The sequence below is a fragment of the Phodopus roborovskii genome, unplaced genomic scaffold (genome assembly GCF_943737965.1).
Source record: "Phodopus roborovskii unplaced genomic scaffold, PHOROB, whole genome shotgun sequence".
In the NCBI taxonomy this organism is placed as follows: domain Eukaryota; kingdom Metazoa; phylum Chordata; class Mammalia; order Rodentia; family Cricetidae; genus Phodopus; species Phodopus roborovskii.
Genome location: NW_026126549.1, coordinates 20,580,581 through 20,604,192, shown reverse-complemented (window position 1 = coordinate 20,604,192; position 23,612 = coordinate 20,580,581). Strand labels below are relative to the sequence as shown.

Sequence of the window (23,612 nt, the reverse complement as noted above, 5' to 3'; positions counted from 1 at the left end):
TTCAGCCCACCTGTGGAAAGAATAGTAGGTAGGCTTCACAAGGAGCACCAGCTGTGACTGCTTGAGGTTGTTGCCTAGAGCCCTTCTGTGTCACCAGGACTCTGGCATGAAGTCATCCGTGGCGCAGATGAGCTGCAACACACATACTACTTGTTTGACAGCCCCTGGCCACTGGAGATCCTGAAAGCCCTTACAGTTCTGTTATGTGTGAGAAGTTATGGCACTCTGGGGATTCTCATTCCACCCAGCACTGATGGTGGCATTCTGAGTGACTTCTCTAGAACCCGAGAAGCTGAAGTCAGCTAGTCTCCCTACCTATTTCTCTCGTTCAGCAATTTTGCTGCTTCCAACACCCCAGGCTGAGAGCTAGGAGAGGCTCCTGGTTAGGTCCCCCACTTGTGAAGGTTTGTTGAAGGGAAGCACCTTGTTCAAGGCCACCCTGGTGGCAGAGCTCAGTGCGGTCATCCTCCAAATATCACTAGGTCCAAGTTCCAGGCTCTTTATTGCCCATCAAGCCAGCAAGGTGTTCTGGAAATAAAGCATAGGGAGCCCTGCCTGAGGACTGTGGGACTCTTGCAGGTGGGGGGCAGGCAGCCACTTGAGTCCTAGACCCAGAGTCCACTGAGCCCTGGCTCAGACCCACTCGCCACTTCTTTTGACTTTTTTTTTTTATTCTTAGCTCTGTTCTAAAAATTACAAACACGTTTGTTCTCCTCTCCCCAAGTCCCCATTTGAGTTACTCAGCTGACTGTAAGGTTACAGCCTAGAACAGATTTAGTGCAGCCAAAAGTCCATCACGAGATGTGTATTTCAGATGAACTTCCTGAAGAAAGGATAAACAGCTGGACCCAGGATGGGAAAGCATGCCTTGGAAGGGAGCATGTGACAGCCTGTGCTTCTGCCAGCACAGAGCCAGGGAATCAGGGTTTCTGACTGCTGTAGAAGCAGTGTAGTCTGTGTACCCAACCTCAAGCTTGGGACCTGGGGCCAGGCACCCCAGGGGTTGGAGACATCAGGGAAGGTGGGACTCTGGTTCATTTGTTTGCAGGCACATGGTTCAAATTCTGGCTCTGTTTGATGCTTGCTGGGTGACCAATCTTCTCTGCAAAATGGAGACTAGAAGCATGCTCCCCTCACATGGGTGCGTGTGAACATCTAGGTGCTATTGACAGAGCTTTCCAGTCCCTCTCATGCCTAGGCCATTTACTCTGGGTCGCCCCTTAGCCTGAGCCTTGTTTTCTCAGCCTTTTGCTTAGTTACTGAAGTTTTAAGTGTCAGCTGCTCAGAGAAGGTTCCTGAACACTCTAGGCAGAATCTTGGGTTTTTGTTTTGTTTTGCTATCCCAGCTTTCTCTGGCTCCCTCCAGCCTCTCTCTAGCTCTGAAGTATTCTCCCTTGTTCTCTTGTCTAACTCCACAGCATCACCAAAAGCCAAGCTGTAGGAGGGGAGGGGGTCTGGTGGTTTTGCTGTGCTAAAGGCTAGAGTCCAACACACAAAGCCGGATGTCCTACAGCACTGTGATGGGGAGGGAAGAAAGGAAGTGAGGTTGGGCTGGCTCCCATCACTGTCGCCGACATGGTGGTTGTTGTGGAATATTAGTTGAAGATGTGTTACATTCGCTTATGCTGTGGAATATTTGTTTAATGATGCAAGGATGTGTTGCATTCTTTTTTGTTGCTGTTGTTGCATTTTTTAATGTTGCATCTGTTTAACTCTGTGAAGCTGTGTTGCTTTGCCTGGATAAACACCCGAATGGCCTAATAAAGACCAGAATGGCCAATAGCTAGGCAGGAGAGAGAAGTAGATGGGGCTGTCAGGGTGAATAAAAAGAAGTACAAGAAGGAGGAGGAGCTAGAAAAGGAGGAGAGGAGGACACCGGGGGCCAGCCACCCAGCCACACTACTAGCCACAGAGTAAGAAGGAAAGAAAGGAATATAGAATAAAGGTAAAAGCCCAGAGGCAAAAGGTAGATGGGATAATTTAAGAAAAGCTGCCTAGAAACAAGCCAAGTTAAGGCTGGACATTCATAACTATGAAAAGGTCCCCATGTATTTATTTGGGTGCTGGGTAGTGGGCCCCTAAAGAGTAAATAACAAAGCAAAGCAAAACAATAATAGGTGGTAGTACAGTTAGTGAGTATAGCACAGCAAGGAATGGCTGCTTGCTTTGTGCCAGGCAATGCTTTCTAAGCACATAACCTGCAACCTATCCTCAACAAGAACTCATTGGAGTAAGTCCTATCCGGCATCCACATGGCAGGTGAAGACTACCTCACCCTAGAACCCACAGTTAGTAAGTGTGGTCGCTGTGAGTCAGCAGCTCCAAAACCCAGCACCTATCACCTCACCCTGAGTGAACAAGAGAACAAGTCCCAGGATCCCATCATAAGCCCAAGCTGGTTGTCATGGTTTTAGTTATGACAGCCACAGTTGAGCACTGGGGTATCCAGTCTACCCTCTCTGGGCCTTGTGAGTGGTTCAAGGGGCTGGAACCCTGCTCCCGAAGATGGAGAGGGGCTTGAGCCTCTGATAGAAGAGGAGGGTGTTTTCAAGTAGGCTGCCTTCTGTCCACATCACAGCACAAGAAGCAGCAGGCTCCAGGCAAGGCCTGTCCCGTAGCCTACTTAATCATATTCCGTGGTTCTTGGAGTTGACAATCTGTTTATTGACCATATGATATTCCAGAAATATGGAACAACAGACCTGTCAGGTTAAGGAGCGGGAGTGAGGGTGTCAAGAAGATAGTGGTGGCTCATTGGGGTACGCAGAACAGGTTTCCTTCCTGCAGACAGCCAGGTCTCCCACAGTGACTAACCCTCTCCCCTCTTTGTCTCTTCTATCCAGATTGACATTGAGAATGAAGCTCTTTTGGCTGCGCTCACCAAGACCCTGGATGACATCCCTGAAGATGATGTGGGGCTGGCTGCCTTCCCAGGGCTGGATGAAGGAGACACACCATCCTGTGGTCCAGCTTCACCTGCCGCCCTATCTGCGCCCCCCAGCCCTGCCCTGGAGAGGCTTCTGTCCCCAGTGTCTGAAGTGGATGAGCTTTCACTGGTGAGGGCTGTGGCCTGGGGTTGCCATCAGACTGTAGAACAGTGAGTCAGTTCCAGCTCAGTCTGGGTTCCTGAGCACCAGGCATGGTTTCTGCAGAGATCCTGGGGTTTGAAGCCTCGCTGGGCCTTTACGCTTCCTGTCTGGACAGTGGCATTAGGCTATTTCTGTTTTAAACCTTAAAATTGCGCGCAAACATTTTCACAAAGATAATACACATAGGATAAAAACCCAGGCAGGAAACAGAACCGTGGACGATTAAAAGCAAAACCTTCCTGGCCCTCTCACAATTGCCTTTTCCTTCCCCAGAGGTAACCATGGTTACAGATCTGTTACATGACTTTCCTCTTCACCTATTTTTTTTTTTTCCAAACTATAAAAGCAACAGAGCCCGCGTTATAGACCGTTCTGCACCTTGCTTCCTCAAAGCAGTGTGTCCTGGAAACCCTTTAGATGAATGTGTGGAGCTTTGTCTCCTCCTTGTTGGCTGTGTAGTACTTCCAGGTAAGGATGTGCCGTCGTTTAAACATTCCCTGCTGATGGACATCCATTGTCGACCATTGTCACACACAGTATTATAGTCATTGGTTGACCTATGTGAGTAGATAAATTCTAGGAAGGCAAATTCTGGATCCATGGATTTTTCAGTTGAAATAGGTCCTTGTAGATTATGCTTCAAAGAGATTGGGCCAGTTTTCACACTAATGAGAGTGTACGTTAAATGTGGTCTATGTGAGTGTGTATACAGTGTGTGTGGAAACTTGGGGTGTAGATATCAGCTCGGACTAGCCTTGCAGGAATCTGAATCTCCCAATTGCTGAGGACACTTGCTATGGACTCTGTCTGAGGACAACAAAGCTCAAGCACATACATGGTCGGCTCTGTGCGGATGCAGGGCTTTCTCCCTTTCTTTGGAGCTGCAGCTCCTTGGGTTGCTGAGACCCAGCTGGGGATCTAGAGCCTGTCAGGACTGAGAGGGCTCTTAGATCCTGGGAAGGCCCTCCATGAGCTGGGGATCTAGAGCCTGTCAGGACTGAGAGGGCTCTTAGATCCTGAGAAGGCCCTCCATGAGCTTTGAGTTCTGCTCTGGGGAAAGTAAGGCCTAGGGGAAGAGTCGCATGGTAAGTTGTTGAGCCAACCAAGTTAGCCATGTGTACTGGCTCGTGTACGAGGGCCCTATGACTTCTCTGCTGCTGCCTTTGAGGGCCCAGAGCATTGGGAAGACATTTATCAAGTGTCAGCTCGGTTCCGTGGGAGTTTGTCTTCTATCTCACACCCTCTTATGGGGTCCTGCATCCTTCCAGACTGGAAGAGGCCACTTAGATTTGAATTTCAGCTCTGCTGAGGAGAGCTTGTGGGTCCTTAGGCACACACCCTCCCTTAGCCTCTCTGTGACTCAGCTTTCTGATCCATGGGAGTAGATAAAAGACCTAGGTCAAAGGCTGTCAGGAGAATTACAGTGGGTAATGCCTAGGGAATGTTCAGAACAGTGCTTAGCACAGGCCCACCTAAGACATTCTGGCTGACTCAGAGCCTGACAAGGCCATTAACAGTACGAATTCTCAGTGATATTTCTGTACCAGACCACTGCAGGAAGCCTTTTCAAGGAAAAGAGCAACCCCTGCTGGTCACAGGTTGTCCTTGTCCTCAGCCTTCTATTCTGCCTACACTGCACTCTGGTAGCCTGAGTGATCTTCCCCCCCCTCCCCCACACACACTGGGTTAGGCTTATGGAAGGTAAACTCAATGTCAAGTCTCCCAGGATATTGATGGTTCTGGAGGTGCTCAGAGAAGTCACGCAGACCCTAGGCCTTGCTGTGGATTCCAGAGAACTAGCCTGTGGGTTTGGAAGGATTGTGAGTCTCTTACAGATCTGTGTGTTTTATGAGGTCAGCAGTGCCTCTCAGTGTCAGCAGCTGGACTCTCAGAAGTGTTTTTAAAAAGTCTCAGATCCATTGATTTTTTTTTTTTTTTTTTTTTTTTTTGGGTGTCATCCCCTGCCCCTTTATTGTGTCAGTTCAGAGAAGGCAATCGATTGCCCAGGGTGTTACCTGGAATGGGGCTGAAGTAAACTAAAACCAGCTCTCTTTCCTCTAGCCCGGGGTACAGAGTGGTGTGGGTGGTATATGCATGTGTATGTGTGGTTTGCAGTCTAGGTAGGGTGTCAGGGATCCTCAGCTTCTTGGAGAATAGGGTGTGGTCTTTCTCTAATCTTGGGTCTTTGGAGCTCTCTGCTAGGGTGCTGGGAAGGCATGCTCCCCAGGAAGCACTGGGTGCTATAGTACAATCTCAGGACCCTTCTCGCCGTGTTCTCATCCTTGGCTGCAGCGGAGCCTGAAGATGTTGGGTTTTGTTTTTGTTTGTTTGTTTGTTTGTTTGTTTTGTTTTCCCCCAGCCTCTTCACTCTCAGGTTGGATGAACTGTGCACCTACCAGCAGGGAAGCTTCCACAGTCTTGTTAAGGGTTATCTGAGGGCTAGAGGGTGCAGTGCTTGCCAGTCACATACGGAGCCCATAAAACTGGGTGTGGTGGTGTGTGCATGCCTGAAATCTCAGCACTTGAGAGGTAGAGGCAGGAAGCTCAGAAATTCAAGTCACCCTTGACTACACAGTTTGAGGCCTTGACTACTTGTGTTGTTTTTAAACTAAATCTCAGTCTCAGGATTTTACTGATCAAGATTCGGGGAGTTAGATGCTGGGGTGAAAACCTGCTAGCTCAAAAAGGCCAGGAGCTGACTTTCCTCCTTAGCTGACATCCCAGAAAGAGAGCTTCTTTTCCACTCTCCCAAACCAAAAAGGCTGCCAATCTCAAAGTCCCTCCCTACTACTTCCTACTACTTCCTGCGCTGGCTCCACCTCTTGACCAAGGTTGATTTTATTTAATTAGTGTAATCTCAGTGTTTACAGATATGCTGTAACAACCCTACGCCCACACACACACACACACACACACAAAGGTGGTGGTGGGAGCAAACTAAAGGTTAGCATTCTTTTACTTGTATGGCAACAGTTGAATGTGTTGGAGGTAACATGTACCTTGTATATGTTCTTATATGATTAAAGCCCATGTTATGAAGGCTCACAAGAGATTAGTGGGAGTTACCTTTGGAATGGAGAAAGGACCTCAAGGAGAAAGGAGAATTTCTTTTAATTGTCTTTCTTTTAGTATTACACACACACACACACACACACACACACACACGCACACACACACTCGCATGTGAGCGTGTGTTAACATTTGTTACATCTCTAAATGTCATGGACAAAGGGGGGAATCAGCTGAAATCCTCTATCAAGCATCATTTTGGTATCTAACCTCTCCATCTGTGTACATGTGTGTCTCTCGCAGACACGTGGAGTAAACTGACACTGTTCTAACAGTAAAATGAACAGGCAGCACCCAGACCTGCTCTCTTGGGTCACTGACTGTGCTATCTGTGGGGTAATGGTGTTTGGGAGTTGGGGAGATGGCAATTTGTTTTCTGTATTACCTGGTCTCCTTGGAGGTCTTTGGCCCTGACCAGGGCGTGGTCAGCTGACATGTGGTGCCCTGTGTCTCTGAGTGTGCTTGGCCCTAGTCTCTTCCCCTCTTCCCCTCTTCCCAGCTGCAGAAGCTCCTCCTGGCCACATCCTCCCCAACAGCAAGCTCTGACGCTCTGAAGGAGGGGGCCACCTGGTCCCAGGCCAGCCTCAGGTCCAGAAGTCAGCGGCCTTGTGTCAAGGTATTTCTGCATATGCCCAGACGTGACCTGGGCCCCGGTGGCTATCAGCTGTGGCTAGGAGTGGCAGATTCAGTCTACCTCAGTTTCTCCCTCTGTCTTCACACAGCCCTGGCTGAGCCAGAACCCTGGGCACTATGCCTCCAAAGCAGCGTAGTGTGAGGCTCTACGAGCCTTGTGCTTTCCCACACCCAGCTTGTGAGATCTTGACACAGATCTGGACACACGTCACAGCAGGGACAGGAAGGTGTGGCTCCTTTGGGGCTCATAATCTAATGGGGGACAGGGTCCTCACTGGTTGTGGAGGCCATAGTCTGTTTCATACTGAAGTTTTAGGGTTTCTTCTCTGAGGAGCCACTGGCCACTTTAGAGCCTTGCACACAAAAGGGTGACGCCCATACTTGTACTGGCCCTATTTTTTTTTTTTTTTTTTTTTTTTAAAGGCTCTGCAGAGGCTTCCTGTTTGGGAGCCCTGTAGAAGTCTGGCTATCTCTTTCTTCCTCAGCAACTCAGTTTGCCAGGTACCAGCCCTGCTGGAGGCTGGGGGTGAAGTGAAGGAACAGGCCATTCCCACAGTCCTGGGAAAAGATGCTGGCTGCCAGAACAGACAAAGGGAGAAAGTTTGTGCCCCTCCCTGCTCACTGTGGCTTATTTCCTTCTCCAGGTGGATGGTGTCCAGGACAAGAAGACCCCCATGCTACGGTCTCGGAGTCGGCCTTGTACAGAACTACATAAGCACCTCACCTCGGTGCTGCCCTGCCCCAAAGTGAAAGCCTGTTCCCCAACCCCACGCCCAAGTCCTCAGCTCCTCTCCAAGGAGGATGAGGAGGTGGGGGAGCATTGCTCAAGCCCCTGGCCAGCTCCAACTTCTCCCCAAAACTCCCTAGCACAGGACAGGGCCAGCCCCAACTGTGCCCAGGCTCCCCAGGAGGATGTGAGGTCCATGGTACAGCTCATTCGCTACATGCACACCTACTGCCTGCCCCAGAGGAAGTTGCCCCAGCAGGCCACAGAGCTGGTCCCCCAGCCCTGCAGCAGCCCTTCCAAGCAGGTCCCACCCCAGTCCCGGCATCCCCCCAAAGCCTTCTGGACTGAGTTCTCCATCCTAAGGGAGCTTCTGGCTCAAGATATCCTCTGTGATGTCAGCAAGCCCTACCGCCTGGCCACACCTGTCTATGCTTCCCTCACACCCAAGTCCAGGCCCAGGCTCTCCAAAGACAGCCAGGCCTCCCCTGCCCACCCTGCCATGGCTGAAGAAGTGAGAATCTCTGCTTCCCCCAAGAGCACTGGCCCTAGACCCAGCCTGCGCCCTCTAAGGCTGGAGGTGAAGAGAGATACCAGTCAGCCTGCCAGGCAAAAGCAGGAGGAGGACGAGGAGGAAGAAGAGGAGGAAGAGGAGGAAGAAGAAAAAGAGGAGGAGGAAGAGGAGTGGGGCAGGAAGAGACCGGGGCGTGGCCTGCCATGGACCAAACTAGGGAGGAAGTTGGACAGTTCTGTGTGCCCCGTGCGGCGTTCCAGGAGACTGAATCCAGAGCTGGGCCCCTGGCTGACATTCACTGATGAGCCCTTAGGTGCTCTGCCCTCGATGTGCCTGGCTACAGAGACCCACAACCTGGAGGAGGAACTGGGCAGCCTCACAGACAATAGTGAAGACCAGCAGCTCCCCCAGGGATCCCAGATCCCAGCCTTGGAAAGCCCCTGTGAGAGTGGGTGTGGGGATACAGATGAGGACCCAAGCTGCCCACGGCCCCCTTCCAGAGGTAGTCTGTGGCCCACAGGAGAGGGTGGGGTGGGCATAGCATCCCCACTGGAGCTGGGAGCCCTGCATTCAAGCCCTCATTTTTAGGCATTGAATGAGGTTCCTTCTGGCTGTCCACTGACCTTTCTGTACAATCGGGTATTGGGTAGATCTTCAAGAGAACACCTGCTCTTCTCCGAGATTTTCATCATGCCTGTCAAAAGCACTGCTTAATGAACAAAGGACAAGAGGCCTGCCTCCATGGGGATAGGGGAGAAGGTCAATTAAAAAGTACCCAGAGCTCTGGTGACAAACACAATATTAGGCAGGGGCAGAAGACTGAGTTTGAAGCCAGCCTGGGATCTCCTACATATGGAGATCTGTTCCAAATAAACCAGCAGGAACTGAGGCCTGAGGCTCAGAGCTGCTTAGTGAAGGACCCCTCACCAGAACCATCTAGAATCATAGCTTGGGTGCAGGGCCTAGGGCTCAGAATGCCTGGCCACTGGGCTGCTCTGCTTGGCCGGCAGGGGTTGGCTCCCTCATCCATTCTTTCTGCAAAGAAAGGAGATCTGGCTGGGACCCAGCAATGCGAGGTGTATTCGAATTGTACCTGAATGTTCCCCTAGATGGCCATGTGTCATATTAAAGGGTAGCTGTGCATGGTGCCCCGGAAGTGGGAGGACTCCCCAAAGGGGAGAGTTTGTTATGGTGTGTGTGTGAAATCTTATGTTCTTTTTCTTCTTGTCTTCCCAGACTCCCCCAGGTGCCTCGCGCTGGCCTTGTCACAAAGGTAGATTTTTTTGTTTTTGTTTTGTTTTGTTCTTAGAAATCTTTGCTTATTTTTCTGTGAGGTTAATATTTGTGCATTTGGTCATGAGCCCCTGAGCCCAACCCTGCCCTCAGGCTCTGCCCTGGTTGCCATCTCTAGCCCTCAGGGTCCAGACTCCTTCCAATGGGCGTGTGTTTCAAAGAGACACCCTCTGCAAGCTGAGGGGAAAGATGGAGGGACAGGCCATTTCATAAGCTGTCATCTCCAGAGCCGCTGCAGTGTTCTCTGGAGTGGGGACTGGAGGCCAACAATGCTGTGGGACTAGGAGCAAGTTCCTTCCCTCTGGGCCTCAGTTGCTCTGTCTGTAAAGCAAGGGGACAACATCAATCTTTGCCATACCTTCCCCAAACTGTGCGACTTGAGTTCCTTTTAACAGCCAGAATGGGGCCCCCTCAGCAAGTTCTCTTTAGGCCCTTTTCCATGGCAGAAACAGGTATCTGACGGTGTCCTTTGCTCCCCTCAATTTCTGGGGCCCTGGAAGCCTCCTGCTGACCAGCCTCTTCTCTTTCTATCCTCTCTGCCTCTCCCAGCGACTCTCTTGGCAAGAAGAGCTTTGAGGAGGCCTTGACGGTGGAGCTTTGTGGCACGGCAGGTGAGCTAGGGGTCCAGCTGGCAAGGCCCTGAGCAGGAGCGCTTCTGACCATTGCCTCATGAACTACCCTGGCTAGCATTGAGATGGGTGGGGAGCATGCTGGGAGGAGGGTCAAGGCCCGGGGCCAGCCTTTCCACTGCTGGTACCAGCAGCTGAGATGATACCAAGGTCAGGAAACAAAGACACAGCTCTGGAGGAGACTGAAGTCTGGTGGGGCTAACCCTTGGGGAGCATGGTTTGCTATGTGCTCACTTCAAAGTATGAGCAGAACCCAGCTCATATAAGAGGGTCATTGCGGCCTGGTCAGACTGGAGTACACAGCACAGGAGGCCACTGGAGGGTTGAAAGACCAACAGGCATTAGGAAGACAAAGAAGGGTGTGCTTAGCCGAAGAATTGTTACAAGTAAAGACATGACGGAACAGAAGTACAGGGTGCACCTGAGTTTGTGGTTCCCTGGTCTGGCTAAAAGGAACAAATAGGGATAAAAAGGAAGAGCATCCCCAAAGGACCAAAGTGCAGAGGTAACTGGCACCTAGGCTTGGAGGAGAGAAAGGAGTAAGCGTTTTAGCAAGTCCCTGCGGTGCACTGGGGAGAACAGAAGACAAAGTCAGGTCCGGCCGGTAGCATTGGGGACACCGAGTGGGTGGTTTTACCAGTGACACCTGCCTGCTCTGTGCTGGGGTTACTTGTGAGGCGGAGCTCTTTAGATGATTGGCAGTATAGCAGGAACAGATACCTCTGACCTGGACACATTAGCAGCCATTACCAAGTCCCAAAGGGATGGCCAGTGCCTCTCATTTCATGCCAGCTCCTAAGAACAGGAGGACTTTTGGGCTGCATACAGGATTAGGCAGCAGTGTGGTGACGAGTTAGTGACGCCTGCCATCCACCTATAGAAATGCTGTGGCCTGCAGCCACTTCTTTGTCCTCTCAATCGGAACTCTTATTGTCCTCTAAGGAGACCTGCCTTTCCCTCACCTGTTTCTCCTCTTGCCTGGGTAGGACTCACTCCACCCACCACACCTCCATATAAACCCATGGAGGAGGACTCCTTCAAGCCGGACACCAAGCACAGCCCAGGCCAGGACACAGCTCCCAGCCTTCCCTCCCCCGAGGCTCTTCAGCTCCCAGCTGCCCCAGGGGCCCACAAGCTACCCAAGAGGCACCCGGAGGGAAGTGAGCTCCTGTCCCACCTGCAGCACGCCACAGCCCAGCCAGTGTCCCAGGCTGGGCAGAAGCGTCCCTTCTCCTGCTCCTTTGGAGACCATGACTACTGCCAGGTGCTCAGGCCAGAGGCTGCGCTGCAGAGGAAGGTGCTGCGGTCCTGGGAGCCAATTGGAGTCCATCTTGAGGACTGGCCCCAGCAGGGTGCCTCTCTACCAACTGAGACAAAGACCCCTAAGAGGGAGGCAGAGCAGAGCTGTGACTCTACCCTCAAGGACAGCACGCAGCTGAGAGACCATGAGATCCGTGCCAGCCTCACAAAGCACTTTGGGCTGCTAGAGACGGCTCTGGAGGATGAAGACCTGGCTTCCTGTAAGAGCCCGGAGTACGACACCGTGTTTGAGGACAGCAGCAGCAGCAGTGGCGAGAGCAGCTTCCTGCTGGAGGAAGAGGAGGAGGGAGGGGAGGATGATGATGGAGAGGACTCAGGGGTCAGCCCTCCCTGCTCTGACCACTGTCCCTACCAGAGCCCACCCAGTAAGGCCAGCCGGCAGCTCTGTTCCCGCAGCCGCTCCAGCTCTGGCTCCTCATCCTGTAGCTCGTGGTCACCAGGCACCCGGAAGAACTTCAGGTATGTTAGGTGGCCCTGGGGAGAGGGGTACCTGAACACCCACTAGGTGCTAGAGGGGAGGAGCCTTAGGAGCTTGCTTTGAAACTGGGCTTGCATCTCCACATGTGGCCCAGCCCTAGGCAGAAGCCATGAGATGGGCTTCTCAAGAGTTGGGCTGTCTGAAGCAAGTCAAGTCTGGCAGGGACTATTGGAAAGAAAGCAACCCCACCTTTTGGCCATCTTCAACTTTGTAGGCTTGTTTTCTACTTTGTATTTGTCAAGAGAAAGACTCATTTATTTGTTTTTGTTTGTTTTTCTGAGGCAATGTTTCTCTATGCAATAGTCCTGGCTGTCCTGGAACTCACTTTGTAGTCCAGGCTGGCCTCGAACTCACTAAGAGCCTCCTGCCTCTGCCTCCCAAGTGTTAGGATTAAAGGCATGCACCACCACCACCTGGCTAAGAAATACACACACACATACATACATACATACATACATACATACATACATACATACAATTTTATTTTTGAGACAGGGTTTCTTTGGAGCCTGTCCTGGAACTAGCTCTGTAGACCTGGCTGGCCTCAAACTCACAGAGATCCACCTGCCTCTGCCTTCCCCAGTGCTGGGATTAAAGGCGTGTACCACCACCAACCCGATAGATATTTTTATGGAAACACACAGACCCACATAGTTGAATAGCAACATGATGTTAAAGAAAGGTGGGTGTAATTTCAATCTATGTTCTGAAAAACACCCAGATGAAAGCAATCCTGAAGTTTACTCCTAGGCTTAGTTCTGTCTTATTTGTTGCTGTGAGAAACCCTTAAAAAGCCCAGTGTGGGGCTGGAGAGATGGTTCTGCAGTTAAGAGCACTGGCTGCTCTTCCAGAGGTCTTGAGTTCATGTTCCCAGCAACCACATGATGGCTCACAACCATCTATAACAGGATCTGATGCTCTCTGCTAGTAAGGAAAGCATTCGTATATAAACATAAATAGATTAAATTTTTTTAAAGCCCAGTGGGGATATGGTGCATAATGAGCCAGTTTAAGCACCCCATCTTTGAGCACTGGACTTGGAAAGGGTTTTCTATTGCTGTGATAAAACACTATGACAAGCCAGGTGGTGCTGGTGCATATCTTTAATCCCAGCACTGGAGAAGCAGAGGCAGGCTGATCTCGGTGAATTTGAGGCCAACCTGGTCTACTAAGTGAGTTCCAGGACAGCCAGAGCTGTTACACAGAGAAACCTTGTCTTGAAAACCAAACCAAATAAACAAAGCAACAACAAAAAATAAACACTGTGACAAAAAGCAACTTGGAGAGGAAAGGGTTCGGGTTACTGAGGGATGTTAGGGCACGAATCCAAGGCAGGAACCTGAAGGTAGATTTGGGGAGAGCAGTTCCTGTTTGCTCTGTTCATATCCTTGCCCTGGGCTCCCCAGAAAGATTTGGGAGGTTCCCAGACCTGTGCTTGAAGTTTGCTTGAATGGCCACTAGATGGTACTCTTCAGCCTTAAGCAGAGCCATGGAGTCATCTTGGGATTTGCTAGGATGCTGCTGGGGACTCCGGGGTATGCTGAGCATCTGAGTCTGCTCTCAAAGCACTGTACTCAGAGGTTAGAATTCAGATCTTATGGATACCTTTCCTGAGATTCAGCTTTGTATACACATATCTCTACCAGCTGCTCTTAGCTTCTCAAGGACCCCCAAAAAAGCAAAGGGCTGTCTTCTCACCAAACCCTACAAAAACATAAGTTTCAGAGGGTTCATGAACACCCCGCAAACCAATGTGGAGACACGCTGAGTTATGTATTGACTACAAATGGCTTCCCCCGATGTTCTGCTTACAAACAGTTGTCTAGCAGAACCCTTAAGGCTTGCTTTCTGGTTCTTTTATCCTTGCCTGGGAGCTTGCTAAGACATCCTCTCTGTGAAGGTTTGTTCCTAATGCCACTGGAGTTTCCCCAATGTCCAGCCCACCCCCCTGGAGCCAGCACTAGATTTCCTGAGCACTTTCTTTCCCACTTAGCCCATGGATTTGAACAGGGTCTGCATTCCAGAGCACTAAAAGTTGAGACCAGAGCTTCCTTGAAGCTATAGGTTCCTTACTTTCTCTTCTTGGATGTAGGCCCAGTGTAGGCCTGGCTGTTACTGTTCACTGGCCAGAGTGAACTATGTATCTGATGAGCCTAGGAAACCACCCCTCAGTCTTCCCTAGACTGCCTTTCTTTTCCTTGGCTGTAAACAAGAAATGCATTGAGGCCAGTTGAACAATACCAACTCAATCCAGTCTCCATCTAGAAAGGAAGGCCCACCAACTGTAGTGTCGATGAATGATAACACTTGAAAATTATCAAGTCACATCGCCTTCTGTTATCCTGTTTAGTTAGGCTTCACTGATGCAGTTGGAAAACACATATATGTCTTATCCTCATTTTATAGATGAGGAAACTGAGGCCAGAGAAGATAAATAGAAAAAAAAAAAATAAGCCGTACCAATCTAAGTACTTAAGTGATTTTTTTTTTTTCTTTTTAACTGCTCACAAATGACCAAGGAGATGAACACAGTTGGGTATTTTCCAGATGAAGAAGTTGAGAGAATTGGTCACCCTCCATAGGAAAGTGGTAGAACTGGGGCTTAAGCTCAGGCTGTGTGGCTAGAATGCTCGTGTTCTTATCCTGTGTGCTGCATGCTTTAAAGACTCACACGGGAAGGGCAGGCCCTGGGTGGGGCTGCATCCTCATGAGGACCAGAGATGAGTTCTACAGTGGGTGTGGCTGTCCTGGGCTGGAGTAGGAACCACCAGAGAGCCGCGGTTCTAGAGGAGTCCTGATTCCAGCTCTGGCTTCTCCCATTTCTAGTTTTGGGCAAATCCTAGCTGGAACCTGAACCTCAGACTTCATTTTGGAAAATGGGAATATATAAGACCTTCTGGGATTTTTTTCATCCAGTCAATAAGGCAAGGAAATGAAAGGGCTTTCTGTCCCTAACAGCAGAGAAAGGCGATGCCTGGAAGGTCAGGGCCAGAATTAATTAGCACAGGGTGATTCCCAGCAGAGGACGCCAGTGTCCAGTCCCGCAGAGTGAGGGCTGGGTTTCTGCAAGAGAGAGACTGAGCGCTGTACCTTGCTTGTTCACTGACAGACATGAGAGCAGAGGGCCCTGTTCAGATGGAACCCCACGCGCCCGGCATGCCAGGAAGCGGCGGGAAAAGGCCATCGTAAGTGATCTGGGGTCCCTGGGCCTGGAGTAAATGGGGTAAGCCACAGGCATCAGGAAATGCTAAGTGGGCCAGCCTTCAGCTTCTGCCTGAGAAATAATGGGCTGTAGCCTACATGTAGGACACACTATTTTTCTTATTTGAAAGTAACAAGGGTAGCGAAAAGCCATTAAAGGTAGCACCGTTGCAAAGCTAGCACTTGACTGGCCTTGGTATGCAGGGGTTATGCCATTGAGGACTCAGCCTGAGGGACTCTGAAAGGATCGAAACAAAAGATGGTGATCGAGCCAGGCCACAAACTGCAACTTCTATGTGACTTGGGGCAAGTGCCCAGCATCCTTGAGCCTCAGTTGATTCATCTGTACACAAGAGATTTGGGCCTTATGCTTCATAACTGGCCCCTCAACAAGCCTGTTCCATCCTCCACCCAACCTCAGGGAGCCTGCAGTATGCATGGGCCAGCCAGCTATGTCATACATAGCTCTAGAAAGGAGGGGGGAAGGTATAACAGAAACACAAAAAGGCAAACAGCCTTACTGGTTGCCATGCTTTGCAAGGTAGGCACGTAGGGGGCACGCAAACCCTGGAGGTGCACAGCCTGTGCAGCAGGTACTTAAAACTACAGGTAAAACCAGACAGTGGTAATGAACGCCTTTAATCCCAGCACTCAGGAGGCAGAGACAGGTGGATCTCTGAGCTCAAGGCCAGCCTGGTCGACAAGAGTGAGTTCCAGGACAGCCAGGGCTGTTACACAGAGGAACCCTGTCTCAAAGACAAAACAAACAAACAAAAACTATAGGTAAGGCCAGGCACGGTGACACATACTTTTAATCCCAACACTTGGGAGGTGGGGCTCTTTCCACAGAGGCAGGTTGTTCTCTGTCAGTTCAAAGCCGACTGGTTTGTAGGGGTCAGAGTACATTGGAAGGAGAGATAATGAGACGGGCTTTAGACTATGGGAGCCACCATTTTACCTTTGAATTCTCCAAAGACAAATGTCAGGTCTACATAGTGGATTCCAGCCAGCCAGGGCTACACAGTGAGACCCTATCTCAAACAAAACAACACCACAGGTGAGCATAGTCTTCTTGGGCTCAGTGGTTTCACACACCTGGCATAACCCTAGGCTTTAAGTGACAGCTGTATAAAGACCAATTAAGTCCTTAATTCCTGTGGTTGGGACAGAAAGGAGAGAAAGACAACAAACTCATAAACAAAGAAAAATCAATGAGATTAAGAGTTGGTATAAATTCCCTGAGATTGATAGAGTCCTGACTAGAATTTGGACCATTGGGGTAACTTGTTTACACTGGTGACTTAGGAGAGATATCCATAAGGAGCTTGGGTAATTAAAAGTGTGCAGGGTCCAAGGTCTGGGGTAAGGGGCAGGCATTCAGGAAGTTACCAGGAGGCTTTTTCTATGCACCTGGATGGATTCCACGACCATGTGTGAGGTCCTGTGGAGCCTCACTTTGGGGTTTCTTTCTTGCCATCCGTGGTTGGTGGGTGGACTGTGTACAGAGTTGCTGGCTATTCCAGCATATGGAGAAAGCCTGACTGGACCACAGTGTCTCAACCCACCTGGGCACAGGTATCCAGGCAATGGCCTCAAGTCCATCAAATCTCTGGTCTCAAAAGAGAGGCAGGAGGTTGCAGCCTGGCCTCCTTATTTAATTGTCTCCTCTGCCTGTCTGTTCTGCTTGCCCACTAGAATCTAGCATAGAACTAAACTCTCCTGAAGGAAACTTATGGGGCATGGCGTCTGTGTCATGGCTTTACCCAGCTTTCCCTGGCAAACGCAAAGATATAATGGTGGCTCCCTTGGCTCTAATACCCACCTCATTATTTTTCCTTGTGACCCCACAACCCAACAGGTCCCCTGTGTACTCTCAGAAGCTTGCAGGCTTGACACAGTGCTGTGCAGAGCATGTCTCATGGTACAGCTCTCTGCCCAGGCTCTGTTTAGGCTCTCCACGCAGGTGCTTCCTCTGGGGGCTGCTCCTCCTGTACTTAGTGGTCCCTGTTCCAACAAGGACAGGGCCTTCGGTATTGAGGTTGTCATGGTCCTCTCTCTGACTTCAGCAATGTTGCAGCTCAGCCGGGCCTAGACAAAGGCTCCATGATAGTAATAACGGGGCTCCTCTCTGTCCTCCTCGAGCAGGGCGAAGGCCGTGTGGTATACATTCGAAATCTCTCCAGTGACATGAGCTCTCGGGAACTAAAGAAGCGCTTCGAGGTGTTTGGGGAAATAGTGGAGTGCCAGGTGCTGACAAGAAGTAAGAGGTGAGCCCAGAGCAGCCCTTACAAACCGGAGGGGGTGGGGCAGGGAGCTGGCAGGAACACAGGTGGGAAAAGGACCATGATGAATCCCACTGACACGTGACCCGGTGCCAGACAGTTTCCATGATTTCTGTCATCTAAACATTTAGCACTACTAAACCCCAGCCACCCTGCTGCTTTCTTCTCTTGGGATCTCAGACAAGCTGGAGCCCATGTATGCTTTAAGGCCTTTGTTCAAACGGCCATGCAGGCCAGGAAGTGCCCTTTGGCAGCTTGAAGATGATGCGCTTGTTTCTCGGGGCCTCATTGTGGCACGTTTCCATGTTACTCACAGGCAAGCAAGTCCTGGGCCTGCAATCTGCTAAGTCACCCTAGCTTATCCTCATTCACCTAGGGGAGCAGGTTTTTATCTGTAAGGGAATCTGCAAAGAAGCCAAGTTGCCTGTAAACATTAATTATAGATGCCACAGGCTTTTCAAATTATCTGCTCTCATACCTGCGAAGTAAGTTATTAGGATTTTTAAATTCTGATTTAACAAAAATAATCACAATAAAAAGTTTTAGCCTGAAAGTCATCTCTTGTATAACTGGCATTCCATGCCTCATATCCATTTAGATGGCTACTTCTCTAGTTAGGTTTTGGTTGCTATGATAAACAGCATGACCAAATGCAACCTAGGGAGGAAAGGGTTGATTTCAGCTTGCTGCTTAGCCCATCATGAAGGGAAGGCAGGACAGGAACTCAAGGCAGGAGCTGAAGCAGAGGCCATGGATGAAGGCTTTTCACTGAACTTGTTCCCCGTGGCTTGTTCAGCCTGTTTTTTTTATACAATCCAGGACCACCAGGATGGTATCACCCACAATGGGTCAGGTCCTCCCACATCAATCACAGATTAAGAAAATGCCCCCCAGGCTAGCCTCCAGGGCGGATTTGATGGAGGCAGTTACTCCACTGAGGTTCTGTATTCCCTCCTGGCTCTAGCTTATGTCAAGTCAACAGAAACTGACCAGCATACTACTATTAGAATAAAAATAAAGAAGAGCTGGTTAAGGATGTGGGGAAAAATGGAGTCCAAGTGTCTTAGGGTTTCTATTACTATAAAGAGACACCATGACCACAGCAACTCTAATAAAGGAAAACATTTGTTTGGGGCTGGCTTACAGTTTCAGAGGTTTTCATGGTGGGACGTGTGTGTGGCATGCAGACAGACATGATGCTGGAGAAGGAGCTGAGAGTTCCACATCAGGATATGCAGGCAGGAGGAAGAGGGGCCTAGACAACACTGGTCAGGCTCGAGCATCTGAGACTTCAAAGCCCATCCCAGAAACACACTTCCTCCAACAAGGCCACACCTCCTAATAGTGCTACTGTCAATGGATCAAGCCTTCAAGCACATGAGTCTGTGGGGGCTATGCCTATTCAAACCACCACACCAAGTAAAATATTAGTGGACTATAAAGTGACATCAATCATACTGGAAAACATAGTGGTTTTTTGAAATAAGTATAGAACTATTTTGTGATCTAGCAATTCTACTTATGGGTAGATAATAATATATTCAAAATAATTGCAAATAGGATTACAAGAGATACTGGTCATCCATGTTCATAGCTCACAACAGCTATGAAAGGTATATGATAATGAAGTATTATGCAGTCCTAAGAAAGAAGCAAAACATATTTCACATAGATGAATATATATGGATATCCATTAAAGATGGTATGCTAAGGGAATTGGCTAGTCCCAAGAAGACCATTGCTGTTATGTTTACACTTATATCATATGCCTAATAGAAACAGAAAGTGAAATGATTGTTGCTGGAGGCCCAGGGATAAAATGGAAATACTATTTAATGGATATAGGTTTACTATTTAGAAGATGGAATATTTTCTGCAGATCACACCAGGTATGGCAGTACAGACCTGCAATCCCAACATTTGAAAACTAGGGTCTTGAGGACTGAGAGTTTGAGAACAGCTTAGGTTATAGAGTGAGATCAAGCCTAGCCTGGTCTACCTAGTAAGGTCTATCTCAGAAAAGCAAAGCAAGCCAAACATTTTTCTAGAGACTCATTGTACGACAATGTGTATCTACCTAATATTGCTCAACTAAACAGCTTAAAATGCTAACTTTTTTTTTTCTTTTTTTGAGACAGGGTTTCTCTGTATTGTTTTTTAGTCTGTTCTGGAACTCACTCTGTAGACCAGGCTGGCCTCCAACTCACAGAGATCCACCTGCCTCTGCCTCCCGAGTGCTGGGATTAAAGGCATGCATTACCAACGCCTGGCTAAAAATGGTACTGTCATGTGACCTGATGCTCTCTGAAGAGATAGGGAGTGGATGCTGGGCAGGCAAACTAACAGGTGTCATCCGTGCCAGTTGAGATGGGTCTGGGACATCAGCAGTATTAGATAAATTGAAGGGCAAGTTGGAAGTCAAGAAAATGGAGACTGAAGCCATCTTTGAAGGTGCTTGAGCAATGGTTCTAAACTGTGGGTCCCTACCCCTATGGGGGTCAACAATCTTTTCATAGGGGTCACATATCAAATATTTATATTATGATTCATAACAGCATCAAAATTATAGTTACAAAGTAGCATTGAAAATAATTTTATAGCTGGGGGTCACCACAACCTGAGGACCCATATTAAAGGGTCACAGCATTAGGAAAGTTGAGAACCACTGGTCTAAAGGATGGTAGAGTGGGATAGATGGGGAGGAGGCATAGCGGAAGCAGGGGAGTGATGAAGTAGGGGGATGTTAAAAGCTTTAGCTTCATGACAAGAGTCCCTGCTGGGCCACAATGCCACTGGGTAGAACCTTGAACTCTACAGAGCCCATTTTTTCCTGGGGGAGGCAGACATGACAATACCCCCTCACACGGTCATCTGACTATGATATAATACATGGTGTCCAGCAGCTGTCAAACACCCAGCAGCTCAACTGCTCCTGCTGTCCTCACATTGTAGAGGTTGGGCTATCAACCCTTATCAATGAGAAGGGGGCATGTGACATGGTTTTCTGTTCCTCATCCTACGTTGCATGCTTGCTCTTATAATGTCCATCAGACTGGTCTAGAAACACCCTCCCTTACCTTATCCTCTTCCTCCAGAGGTGAGAAGCACGGCTTCATCACCTTCCGGTGTTCGGAGCATGCAGCCCTGTCCCTGAGGAACGGTGCAACCCTGAGGAAGCGCAATGAGCCCTCCTTTCATCTGAGCTATGGAGGGCTCCGGCACTTTCGCTGGCCCAGATACACTGACTATGGTAAGAGAGCAAATCCTAAGTATATTCTAGTGAGTCCCAGAACATGAGGCACAGTGACATGTTCCTTTAATGACACCTAGACTGAGGGCTGTCTGAACATGGTCCTACATCAAGCTCCTGCCCATTATTACTCCACAGAAGCTTTATCTGTAGCTGCCATGTTGCTTATGTTCTGGCCTGTGGTCCTGTGAGTGACTCTAACCGCACAGTTACAGTCCTGTTCCAACAGGAAGGCGCTGTCTGTGCTCTCTGGCTCTCAGGCTCTCGGCAGCAGCATGGCCATCATGTCTCTTAACATTCATCCCATAGTGACCCTTCAGCAGGTAGCAGCTTTGCCATTAATAGGTGGCAGTGTGTCTGCACCACCATCATGCCCTTGCCATTTGTGTACGAGTTGTTGAACTCCGAAGAGACCTGACATGGAAAAGAGTTATTTGTAGAGGAGAACCCATGGTAGCCTTCCTGATACAGCACTGGGTATCAGGGGCTCTAGACAGGTCCCAGGTGGGGTGGCCCACTCCACCTGGCTGCAATCCATTTGAGACTGTTTTCCCATCTGTGTGAGATAGGTTTGTTAGCTTTCTTCTGTGACTGACTAGTAACAGTGTGTGGAGTTCTTAGTCATTGGGAGGGTGTTGAGGGACATCCATTTCTAGGATGTTGGCTGGAAATGAGTTGTAAGGTGTTCTGTTCAGACACTCATTGTTCTACAACAAGGCCACTGAAGCCACTAGATCTTGTCAACATGGAAGAAAGGTCACAGCAGCATGGCAATTGATAGCACCCACCCCTGCCCTGTGACACCCTGACCCCCCAGCTCCGTGAGGCCCACCCTTGGTGACAGATTTGCTGGTTGGGACTGAGTTTCTTACCGCCTTACCTCTCACTGATCCACAGATCCCACGTCAGAAGAGGCCCTTCCCTCATCTGGGAAAAGCAAGTATGAAGCCATGGATTTTGACAGCTTGCTAAAAGAGGTCCAGCAGAGCCTGCATTGATATCAGCCTTAACCTTCGAGGAATACCTCAATACCTCAGACAAGGCCCTTCCAATATGTTTACGTTTTCAGAGAAATAAGTATATGAGAAGGAGAGCGAGCCAATGAGCGAGCGTGAGAGAGGAGACTTGAATCTGCTGTCGTTTCCCTTTAAAACAAAACAAATCAATGTTTACATTGAACAAAGCTGCTTCTGTCCGTGAGTTTCCATGGCGTTGATGCTCCACTGCCACATTAGCGTCCTCGCTTCCAGCGGATCGTCCGTCCTGGGTGCGCCTCAAAGTGCTGTCAGTCACCCTGTGTCCCTCCCGCCCGACTGACTTCCTTCTGTAGACTTGAGCTATGTTCCCCTTAACATCTTCTGTCTGTAGCGTGTGATGATGAAATTGTTACTTGTGAATAGAATCAGGATTAGAAACTCATTTTTAATTGAAGAAAAAAAAAAGTATATCCTTAAAACAAATGTATTTATGGCTCAGATATACTGTGCCTGGGATTATCGTATTGCTTCCTTGATTGTTTAACTATGCACTGTCATGAGGTGTTTGCTACTGAGCTGCGCTGCTCCCCTGGCCATGTAGTCCTGGAGGTGCTGGGTGGCCACTAGGTCCCCAGGAAAGATTGGGTTGCAGTCACAGGTAGGAAGAGTGGAGAGAGGTGTCCAGGTGTCCTCTACCAAGCCCCGGTGTCTTTATTTTGAATGAGTTCCTCTCAAGCTGTAATGAGGATTCCTTCCCCCTGTGTGACTCATACTTGCAGAGTGCCTGTCTTTAGAGCTCAGAGCCATGAGTGCCTGTAAGGAAGAACAGTGCTCTGTGAGGTGAAGTGTCTTGCCCCAAGGTCCCACGGCCAGGCAGCATGCAGAGCAGTGACCCACACCATGCCTCCTGCTTCCAGGCCCCAGCCTGCTATCGTAGTTAACATAAAGATGCAAAAGTCAGAGTCTGGAAGAGTAGAGTTAGCTGAATTGAACAATAGGCTAGAAGCCTAGTAGTAGCTTTTTGGAGAATTAGGTCAATAGTTGACTCACCAGCATTAAGACAGATTCAAGCTTCATTCAGCACTGCCTCAGGTCTCCCTAGGCTTTGATCCTCCGTGCCTCATGATTTACCTTGCCTGTGGATAACCCTCAAGGCTTTGAGACACCTGCAAATGGTACACAGACTTCACCTGAGAGCAGTCACTTTGGGCAGGGAGGGCAACTGGTAGCCCATCCTATAGCCTACTGCTGTGCTTACTGTCCCTCCTCTGTAAAGGTGCAGAGTGAGGGATGTACAGGTTGGAGGTGGGCAAGGCACACCCAAGGAACATTCACGGTGGGATCCCCTTCAAACTGCTCTTGACCACTGTCAAAGCCATATGCAGTGTGGGTTCCTAGGGGCCCTTTATGAGGGAGAACCAGCTAGGCAGAGTATCTACAATGCTACATATAGATCAGAACCTCTTTGGTCTTATAACATTTTTTTTTCATCCCCTGCCCCTCAATGTTCTGCCAAATAAGAAAGTTTGAAAGTAAATGACTCATTAAATTAACCAAACTAAATTAATTTGCTGTTAATGCCAGGCTTATTCCTTTGAGATTTGGTGGTTATTTATTTATTTATTTAATTTTTTAAAAGATTTTCAAATACCTCAGTAAAGAAAGTGAGCTCATGACCTTATGCTTGGTTTTGGGAATATTCTCCACCCATAGATAGGGCTGGGGGAGACTGGCTTTAGCAGAAATATTGGAACAGAGAATCTGTGTCAAATCCGTTGGCCATCCAGTTTCCTTTCCTGTGAAACAGACTGAGGGACACAATTAGACAGTAGATGTCTTCTTAGCTTCTGCTCAGGCAGAGTCTAGTCACAGTTATGACTCCCACATCCTTGGTCAATGCAGACATACTTAATTGATCATAACACTAATTATTTTGGAGCCTGGTGTGCTGTTAGAATCTTCAACACAGTGTTCTGGGCAGGCATTACTAATTGGTTGGTGTTTAATTTATTTGACATCCTGATCTAGTGGTAGTCTTTGGAAAACTACCGTTGTAGAGCCATATGCTGACTGGATTTTATGCTGACCCCAAGACCTGATCCCTGGGAAGAGGGGTGGGATGCCCTTGAATCCATTCCTTGGCAGAAGACTTC

The 23,612-nt window shown here is 49.1% G+C and overlaps 1 protein-coding gene across 4 annotated transcripts in view; it reads left to right on the top strand.

Annotated features, from left to right (window-relative positions):
* Nucleotides 1–22,166, top strand: part of Ppargc1b (PPARG coactivator 1 beta) — a 99,937-nt gene extending 77,771 nt beyond the window's left edge. Inside the window, exons 3-12 of one of the 4 annotated variants that reach the window (XM_051200781.1) lie at nucleotides 2,844–3,056; nucleotides 6,658–6,774; nucleotides 7,436–8,531; nucleotides 9,266–9,302; nucleotides 9,872–9,933; nucleotides 10,938–11,730; nucleotides 14,859–14,934; nucleotides 17,093–17,217; nucleotides 20,328–20,482; nucleotides 21,380–22,166. In XM_051200781.1, coding sequence (XP_051056738.1) covers nucleotides 2,844–3,056; nucleotides 6,658–6,774; nucleotides 7,436–8,531; nucleotides 9,266–9,302; nucleotides 9,872–9,933; nucleotides 10,938–11,730; nucleotides 14,859–14,934; nucleotides 17,093–17,217; nucleotides 20,328–20,482; nucleotides 21,380–21,480 — 2,775 coding nt within the window. In that variant the 3' untranslated portion in view covers nucleotides 21,481–22,166. The remainder of the gene's footprint in view (nucleotides 1–2,843; nucleotides 3,057–6,657; nucleotides 6,775–7,435; nucleotides 8,532–9,265; nucleotides 9,303–9,871; nucleotides 9,934–10,937; nucleotides 11,731–14,858; nucleotides 14,935–17,092; nucleotides 17,218–20,327; nucleotides 20,483–21,379) is intronic. The other 3 variants (XM_051200782.1, XM_051200783.1, XM_051200785.1) reach the window with 3 other exon arrangements.
* The last annotated feature ends 1,446 nt before the right edge of the window (nucleotides 22,167–23,612 follow it).